General features: G+C 37.0%; 1 protein-coding gene across 1 annotated transcript in view; it reads right to left on the reverse strand.

The window, feature by feature from the left end:
• LOC101861695 overlaps nucleotides 1-10,000 on the reverse strand; it is a gene marked incomplete at its 3' end in the record, with an annotated part of 12,184 nt that overhangs the window by 388 nt on the left and 1,796 nt on the right. Inside the window, 5 exon segments of the mRNA XM_005111202.3 lie at nucleotides 90-242; nucleotides 1,211-1,347; nucleotides 7,151-7,235; nucleotides 8,423-8,593; nucleotides 9,853-9,980. Of these exon segments, the coding sequence (XP_005111259.3) occupies nucleotides 90-242; nucleotides 1,211-1,347; nucleotides 7,151-7,235; nucleotides 8,423-8,552 (505 nt within the window).

The raw sequence follows: 10,000 nt of genomic DNA on the forward strand, positions 1-10,000 counted from the left end.
GTAGTAGTAGTAGTAGTAGTAGTAGTAGTAGTAGTAGTAGTAGTAGTAGTAGTAGTAGTAGTAGTAGTAGTAGTAGTATCATCCATTACCCATTGTGAAATATGAAAAGCTAAAACCAGGGCCGACGGTATATATCCATGATGTAAGCCTTGCTTCGAGGTAACCATTCATGTACATCTGATAGAACTTTCTGGACCCGCAATACCCAATGTTAGTTAAAACATCTGAAATTGTTGCATCATCTGTGGAAAGAGAAATTTCTTTTTTTTAAAAACAAACTCTGATCTAATCTATTTGAGGATAAAGGGTTACGTGAACAACAGGATAAGTCTTAAAAGAAAAACAACCCTTAACATACAATAGCACCTTTAGAATGTCACTGTGAAATCGATCAAGTGACAAGTCCACTTATTTATTTACAAGCTGAACGTTTTAAAAAGGCAACTTAATTTAAAACCATGCTGAGGCCGTCAATACAAAGTGAAATACAGGCCAAATTATGGTAGGATTAATGTCACTTCCTCTGATTTTCACTTAACCCCTTCAAATCTATCGTAAGGTGTTTGACGCTATCCTGGACATGATTTAGAAAATTCAGTACGCCCAGCCTGTGACGAATACAGGATCCCAGCGAAAGGAAAGCTATTATCCTCGATAAAAATTCTTCCCTCTAGGGAATTGAATTCAGGTCTTCTGCGTGCGAAAGCTAAGTACCTAACCACTAATCACATACCCTAGTAGCTTTTTTATATATTTGTTTTACGGCGCTTGTAATTGCATAAGGTCAAATGAGCGCACGGGACACAATAAACATTTTTTGTTTGTTTGGTAGGAATTAATTTTGAATTTTTCCCGGGTGGCGGCAGAAGCCTACTCTTATCGATTTTGAACCTCCAAGGGATCTTTAACAGGCGCAGCTAGCACACAGGATCTCCGAGAGTTTTATCGAGAAGAAATGTTTCCGTCTTTGTCTGGATTCGAACCCGGGACCTATTGAATAAGAGGCGAACACCGTAAACTCTGGACCACGAGAGCCCTCATTAGTAGCTTTGCTTTCATCAGTTCTAGGGGACAATGTATGTCAGATTCGAGGTGAGCTGGTATAGTTTATGTTTTCTTTCGCATTTAGTTCATACAAATGCGAATACTTGACAGTAGATTTGTGCATTGTAATTTGAACAAGAACAAGAACAAGAACAACTTCTCTGACCTGAATAGTGGTAAATAACCAGGCTTTCGTCTGTTCCTTGGCATGGCTTATGCTCATTAGCTTCCACTTCTATGACCATGTGTTCATTAATAAGGGCAGAACTGGATTTCCGTATTTTCCAAATGCACGTCAGGTTTCTGAGAATTGATAATATAAATGGATGATATTAATGATTGAGAAGAAATATCAGCTATTGGTACTGAGTTCTGCTTGTATTTCATAGAAAGACAGAGAATAAAATGGTTTGGCCACCTGTTACGTATGTCACCTAACCAGTCAGCCTCGAGAGCATATAACACCCAGCACTCACGCTATAAAGAAAGAGGTAGACCACGCAAAAGATGGATTGATGGAGTCCAGGAAAACCTGGAAAAATCATAATATCCCAAATATTGAAAGAGCTGTGGAGCTGGATTACCATAGAATACTACATTTCCCCTCGATGCTTAACGACAACAGAGGATGAAAAAGTAAAAGTAAGTATTTATGATTGAGGCAAATTGTGTCATAGCGTGGTGGAATCAGGTGCTCGTACTTTTTGGGCATGTGGAGGTATTGGTATCGCCTTAAAGCTTGTTCATCTGTCTTGCTTTCAATGAAAGAACTACCCATTTATCTTGAGTACATGTCGATATATTTGAGATTAAATGTACATGAGGTGAGGGTCGCCTGGTTTCAGAGGCATTACTAGTGAGAAAATGGCCGCCAAACTTTTATTATTTACAAAGCCTCAAAGCCCGTGGAGGAAACTGGCAATTTACATTTGTCGTGTCTTTAGCCAAAGTTTTTCAATATAATCCACACTGAAATTGGTTCTTAAATGCACATAAAAGGTGTTGAGCCTATAAACAATATTTGAATAAGAATTGCTAAACCAGCGGAAAAGTATCAGTTTCTTTACTTTCTAATTATTTTGGTAAGCGCATGATTTTACCACGCTGCCTCACAATTAATTGTCCAAAACTGACACCCATTCCCGCGGAGTTAAGTTAATGATTGAGATTAAAGAGCAGTTAAAATTGTCCAAACCGGCCACACATTGTCCAGAGAAAAGATAAATGCCTAAGAGAGGTTACGTTTCGAACAGTGCCATTAGAATTAATAAACGGATGGGATTAACGATTGAGACAAAAGCACAATTAAAATTGTCCAACCCTCCCCCCCCCCCCCCCCCCCCTCCAGCCATCAATAATTGTTGAGGACAGATTATAAACGAATGATATTAACTCGTTTACGTCGTCCCAAATTTCTAGGTTCGATAAGCAGACAGAAGGTAACGTTACGCACATTCAAATCATTTTACACGAATCATAACACGAACTTGCATGTTTCATAATGTCCATGTCCTTGTCTGGCTTTTTGAATTTCGGGTAACGAATACGGTGCCGAAAAATCTGAATGAATATGAAAGTTACATATTTTTTATATTAAATCCGATTGTAAAACGCATAGAGCCTGCTTTTGAGCGGGAAATTTGTGCTGTAGAAATGCCATCGACGACGATGATGATGATGATGATGATGATGATGATGATGATGATGATGATGATGATGATGATGATGATGATGATGATGATGATGATGATGATGATGATGATGATGATGATGATGATGATCATTGTTATCATTATTATTATCATTATTATTTGTATACTAATATTATTATTATTGTTGTTGTTATTATTATTATTATTATTATTATTATTATTATTATTGTTATTATTATTGTTTATTATTATTGTTATTATTATTATTTTTATTACTATTATTATTATCATCATCTTTTTATTGATAATCATTATCATCATTATCATTATTAACATTATTATTATTTGTATTATTATTATTTTGTTATATTGTTATTAATAATATTATCATTATTGTTATCATTATCATGATTTCTAATCCCATAGTCTTAGTAACCCAGAACGGCCAAAAATTTCAGATAGAACTTAGCAATTCTGAGGTAGAGATTTTAAGAAAGAAAAATCAATAGAAAACGTAAGCTAAATCACAAACAATGCACTCATAATAAAATTTGTATTATGATGATTATAACAAAAATATCTTTAAAAAACAAGTGGAAAGTGGGAATTGATAGTTTGAAATGTATAGGTGATTGTCTTGGATGGCGGCTGTTGGAACAGATTAAATTGTCTATTGTGAGGGTAATTTCAAAAATGTTTAAATCATGTTTCGAAGCAGTATGAATTAAAAAAGAATTTCATCGCCCAAATGAGACCTATGACTTTTCATACATCTTTTAAAAAATAAGGTTAAAAACTGAGGCTGAAATGACGAAACAACCAAATTATGATATCGTGTGATGCCCTTTGATGTCTTACTTCGGTTAACGACTTTATTAAGAATTAACGACGCTGACGAAATATAACTAGATCTATAGGCCTTGATGTTTATGGTGGCTACAACAGGGTACAGCGACTGCTGACGATATTTTACTGCGGAACAGCGACGAATATTTTGATAAAATTCTTTGTTACACTTTATCTTGGCGTAATCGCCTACAGTGTCGAATACAGCTAGATCAGATATCTCTCATTTCGTCATGGTTTTCAACGTAAGAAAAAACCTTAATTGAACAAAAGACTTGCTTTAAAACAAAAATATGTTCCCTCACACATGTTGTTAAGAGATTGTTCTTTTTATTCATTTTTTTAAATCTCAAAGTTTTTAATTGCATCTTGATTAAACTGTTTGCAAAATGATACAAGTTTTTCGTTCTCACTTTCTTGATGAATACTTTGTTTCTGTAGTCTCTGGACTTTGTTTTACATAAAATTCATACTGAAGACATTTTACCTATAAACGCAAAATGCATAACTTTAAAAGTCTTGCAACGAAAGTCATAAAATGATTGGTTTGTTTTTTCCCTTCCTTTTCTTATTAACCTAATCCTAAAAAATATATTAACCTAATCTTATCGTCCACAGACATTCGTGGGATAATCTGTAGGCCCCTGCATCACAATAAAAAGAAAAACAGTGCCTTTCGACCAAATCGCCAAACTGTATACTGTACAGTGACTGCGCAGTGTGTAGGCCTTGCAGCTGTGACATCAGATACACAACGCAGTGGATGACATTGAAACATGACTTCAATTTCAAAATTGACAATTCAAAGACAAAGTCTGCTGAAGTTAAAAATATATGGCATCAAATTAGGTTAATCGCTAGTCATGTTGCTTATTTGATACCCTGATTCCAAAAATGAAATCGGTTTGCAGCTGCGATAATTATTTTTAAGATTTGCAAGCAAAGATTAATCCCTCACGACGCCAATCTTCAAAGGGATTCTGCGTCAAAGTTCGCTTCTCCAAAATCCTGACTTTAGGGGTAGGCTATAATAATATTACAAGATTAGTTATAACTGACAGTTGTCCTTCCTCTATGAAGTTGACAAAATGCAGCATGATGCAATCTTGGTAAAAACTTTGTACTATATTATTGTAATTTGGAACTGATATAATTCATTCAAAAGGAATTTGTTTTACATAAAATTCATACTGAAGACACTTTACCTATAAACGCAAAATGCATAACTTTAAAAGTCTTGCAACAAAAGTCATAAAATGATTGGTTTGTTTTTTCTCTTCCTTTTCTTATTAAGCTAATCCTAAAAAATATATTAACCTAATCTTTCTATCCCTGTAACCTGGTGTGGGGGGGGGGGGGGGGGGTGGGGGGTGGGAGGGGGGGGGGCTACACCTCAAAGTCCCGATTATACTCAAAATTATGGAATTTTGAGTTGTAAGCATTTTTAGCTTCCTCAGTCTCTCCTACAACTATTTCATTGCTTACGAACCACCAAAAGCCTTATTTCTCCTCTCACCGGGCATGTTTGTCACCACCATTTCCTCATAAATTCAATGTTTTATTTTTCTTTATTGGCCGTTTTCTCAAAACTCGATTTTTCTCTCTACCTTTTTGAATAACTTCATCATTTTTCATCCAATCTTCATGACATTTTCACAAAATGAAGAGAAGATATAACACTAAAAGGTTTTGTTGGATTTTTTATATATGGAATAGATTTTTGTTGGTGGAGTCTGGAGTGTGGAATTTCACGAATTTTTGTTCAAATTTGACTACTACCTCACGGAAAGATTTATTCAACATTTTCAAATTCGTTTAGGAAAAAAACAACAAATATTTTTTAGATCTAATGATTGCTAACATGATTGCAAAAATCAATCAGTTGACATGTCAACAAAAACCAATATGGCCGCCGTATCTATGGAAACAAATCTTTTTCTCAAATTTGATTTTGGATTTTAAGATCCCTTACCATGCTTGTTATATGTGTGAAATATGGTAAAATTTGGCCCCCTAATAAGCGAGATAGCCTTCAAGTATAGCCCCCCCCCCTTGTTAAACAACATTTCTTTTTTCCTACAGAGTCTTTAACAAATTCTTAAAATTTTGGAATTCTGAGCACCAGTGCTCTATATGTCTTCCTTTGGACTCGACGCATTTTACAACGTCGTTCGTTATGTTCAGTGGTGGCCAAACGCAAGGATCTACCCAACCATGAGTACTCAAAGCCACACACACACTGTACAGCTTACAGTATGGTGTTGTTTCAAGGGATGATAGGGCGGGGTGGGGTTGCCCAATAGACAGCATTAGTGGAGTTAACATGTCCTGAAAGGTGCATATATCGGGGAATCATGAATACATTGCTATCTTCGCCAACAGGAACATGGTAAAACAGTTGTAGATGAAGATCTGCCTTGAGAATGCAGATAGTTTAGATGGAGGAAAGTCCTTGCTGCAGACATTGTCTATAGACAGACGTCTCTTGGGAGTCGTCGACTGAAGTCTGAACCCTGGTGACGTTTAGAGGGGTGTAAACAGTGTGTGTAGTTCTGATTCTCTACAGGTCCTAACTGAATGGCCATTTCCACCCTTAAATTCAAAGAAGGCCTTAGCTGTTAGAGCATTTTAACAGTACCTTGTGCGAAACTTAGAAAATGAGTTGATGGTGAGGTTATGTTCAAAACAAAAAAGCTCTCTGCTCTTTACTAATCTTAACCATAATCTCAGTAGGCGTAGGAAACATGAGAAAAACTATCTGCAAACTTTTGTTGGTTTGTTAGACTACTGTGGCTTACAATATGGTGCAATCGTTGGGACTTATAGTGGTAAGCCTAATGCGAACTAGTGCGTCATGCTCCAAAAAGGGGGACATAGCCGAAAATGGGTTTTTTTCACGCGCTGTGTGGAGCAAAACTGTTTTTTGGATTTATGTACAATGAATATTAGTCAAATTCCTTTTGACTTTTAAATGTTGTGTACAAATTTGAAAAGCAAAACTTCAGTATGGAGGAAGAGCTTTGCAAAAAAGGTGTTAAGTTTTTGCGTACTTCTAAGTCCAGCAAGAATAAGAGTCACCCTCAAGAAATTCCGGTAATTTTGATAATATGCTGATTCCGAATTTGATATTACTTTTACGAAAGAACGTAGCATTTAATAAGCTTATAAACACAATTCTGTCGTCGGCGGGCTGCATCGATACCATGATCAATACCATCAAGATAAGGTTTTGGCTATGTGCAGTCGCTGTTCAGGGACGAGTTTTGTTTCCTGTTTTTAAAAATAGAGTCGCTGTTATCGGGTCCTCTGACTCGTGAAAAAAAAAATAAACATGTTTTTCTCTCTCCTGGAAAAAATACTTTATAGGCTTGTTCTACAGAACAGTTGAAGCTAAATGAAGGGCAAAAAAGATGGAGGGGTGCCGAATATTTGATCATGATAATGAGATTGGTTTTGATACTTGCTTTTTTTTTTATTCTCCCCACTCAGGAATCGAACTCGGTACTTCTACGTGCAACAGTGAAGCGCTTAACCACTACACCACAAATGCCGGTAGTCATGACAGTGGTCTATCTGGGAGTACAAATCTATGGCGTAAAGATACTCACGAGGGGTAGAAGTCAGGGTAATATGGTGACGTCACTCGTTGTGGTACACGTGTGGCTGTCAGATCCGTGTTTCCACACTTGGGGACTACAATGAGGAGCGAGATCGGTGAATGTAAGTGGATGGTTGTGAATTAAGGATTGAAAGTGAATGATTGAAGGTTGATTATTGTAAGTGGATAGTTGTAATTTGATGATTGCAGTTTGATGACTAAAAGAGAAAGATTGAACCTTGATGATTGTAAATTTTTGACTGTAGGTTGATGATTAAAAGTTGATGAAAGTAAGTTGATGAAAATAAGTTATTGCAAGTCGATGACTGTAAATGGTATGTTGACGTAAAAAAATTGATGATTGCATGTTCGTGACTGTAATTTAATGAGAACAAGGGCAAGGCAGGCCTCGACATGAACGCCAAGAAAACAAAAACAATGATCATATCAACATCTACACGAACAGGCACAACAATAGATGGGAAGAGAATCGAGCAAGTGCGCCAATTCAAATATCTATGGCCAACAATCACAGACGATGGCAGAAGTGAAAAAGAAATAAACGTAAGAACAGCAACTGCAAAAACAAGATGCATCTAATTGCAAGAACTATTGAAATCCAGGCATCTATTTCATAATTCCAGGAAAAAAATGCTGGAATACTACATCTTCCCCCCGCCCCATATTCTTATATGGGCCTGAGACCAAGACTTTGACAAAAGGAAAAGAAGAGAACAAAATTGTTGCGTTTGAGATGTAGTGCTACCTCAGAAAGGCCAGAATAAGTTGGAAAGCAAAAAAGACGAACGTTGAGGTGTGTCAGATTCTCCACACAAGACAAACCCTGCTGAATAAAATCATGTAGAAATATGCAATACTTTGACCACTTAAAATGACAAGCATACGAAAGTTTTGTAATTTGTATTGCTTTAAAGCTGCTTGTAATACAACGCTGTACAGTTATTTAAGAGGCGGAACCTCTGAATTTAACGCCTATCTCAGATAGGACCAAACTTAGAAGGAAAATCAATGTAAAGTGGCTTTTTAAATGACGCAGTAAATGTCCGACCGAGCTTAGCCTCGAACCCTCGACCCCTCGAACCCTCAAACCCTTGAGCCCTCGAATCCTCGAACCCTCAAACCCTTGAGCCCTCGAACCCTCAAACCCTTGAGCCCTCGAATCCTCGAACCCTTGAGCCCTCGAACTCTCGAACCCGGATTCTCACAATTACGGGCCCGGTAGCCTGACCACAAGACCACCGACGCCACTAAACAAGCTTACTTCGTTCATCAATTATTTCAAACGTGACGTTGAAAGACTGCCATAGTTTAGATCCAAAAGAAAGGTCTAGCTCTAGTGGGAAGCTGGAGTAAATCCACTGGTCCGAAATCCAGTTGTCTCCAAAAATCATGGGTAGCTTCTTCGGCGGGTCTCCGTCATCCCCGGGTAACACTGGAGACAGTTCAAGGAGAAGGGAATGTGGTGAGGGGAAGGGGGACGAGTAAGTTTCGCTTTACTTTGATGAAGATACTTACGACAATTAATTTATGAAAAAAATCTCTTCTGTGAAATGTGACTTTTATGTGAGGCTGATCAATAGCTTGAAGACTGAATAATATACACTCACTTTCTTACGGCAATTCAACACAGTTAGGTCTAGTGCCTAAGATTATATAAATAGATGTACCTGAGAATCAATAACATTGACAAGTGATTTGACTAAGAGTGTTACAGCACTCACAAAATAAATAAGCTCTTATATAAGTGCTGAATGAAGCTGCTTAAAGTCCAGAAAGCGACATTTTAAGGGGGGGGGGGGCTACACCTGAAGGCTATCTCGCTTATTACTAGACCGAATTTTACCAAATTTCACACATATAACAAGCATAGTAAGGAGTATGAACATCCGCAATCAAATTTGAAAAAAAAAGTTTCGTTTCCCTGGATACGGCGGCCATATTGAATTTTGTTGACATGTCTTACGTAATGAATACCGCACTTATCGCTAATGGAAGTTGATTGGTTTTTTTAATGCGTGTTTACAAACATTAGATCTAAAACTTTTTCTGTTGTTTTTTTCTTAAACGAATTAGAACATTTTTAATGAATTTTTTCCTGAGGCAGCATTCAAGTTTGCAAAAAAATCCGAGAAAATCCACACTCCAGACACCATCAACAAAAATCTATTCCATGTGTAAAAAAATTAACTTACAAATTTTTAGTATTGCATCTTCTCTTCATTCTGTGAAAGTTTCATGAAGATTGGAGGAAAAATTATGAAGTTACTAAAAAAAAAGTATAGATAAAAGAAAAAGAAAATACTGACTTTATGAGGAAATGGCTGTAACAAACATGCCCGGTATGGGGAAAAATACGGTTTTGGGGGGGTCTTTATGCGATGAAATAGTTGTAGGAGAGGCTGAGGAAGCTAAAAATGCCTACAACTCAAATTCCATAATTTTTAGCCGATTTTTGACTTCGGGGGTGTAGCCCCCCCCTCCCCCCTTAAAGTATAGCTTAATTGCAAGGTATCTGTTTTTTTTTATTTTTCAACATTTAGAATTTGAATGCTGACAAAATAGTTTCTCTAGAACGTTCAACCGAAACCGTAGCTAAAGAAATTGCAAATGGATAATTGTACGAGTACATGTGGGCTGAGTACATCTGAACATCTTACGTTCAGTAAATGTTCGACTATTTGCTTGTCTTACCTTTTCTTACAGTCAGCAAATGTTTTCTCAACGGTTGAGAGTCGTTTAAATAAGGGGATTGTAGCTGGATGCGTACTTGTTGACCTTTGGCAAGGTCACTTGCGATGGTAAATCGGCATTGACTGTTGCTGAGGAGCGTAGCAACAAC

The sequence above is a fragment of the Aplysia californica genome, unplaced genomic scaffold (assembly GCF_000002075.1).
Source record: "Aplysia californica isolate F4 #8 unplaced genomic scaffold, AplCal3.0 scaffold01024, whole genome shotgun sequence".
Taxonomy (NCBI): Eukaryota; Metazoa; Mollusca; class Gastropoda; order Aplysiida; family Aplysiidae; genus Aplysia; species Aplysia californica.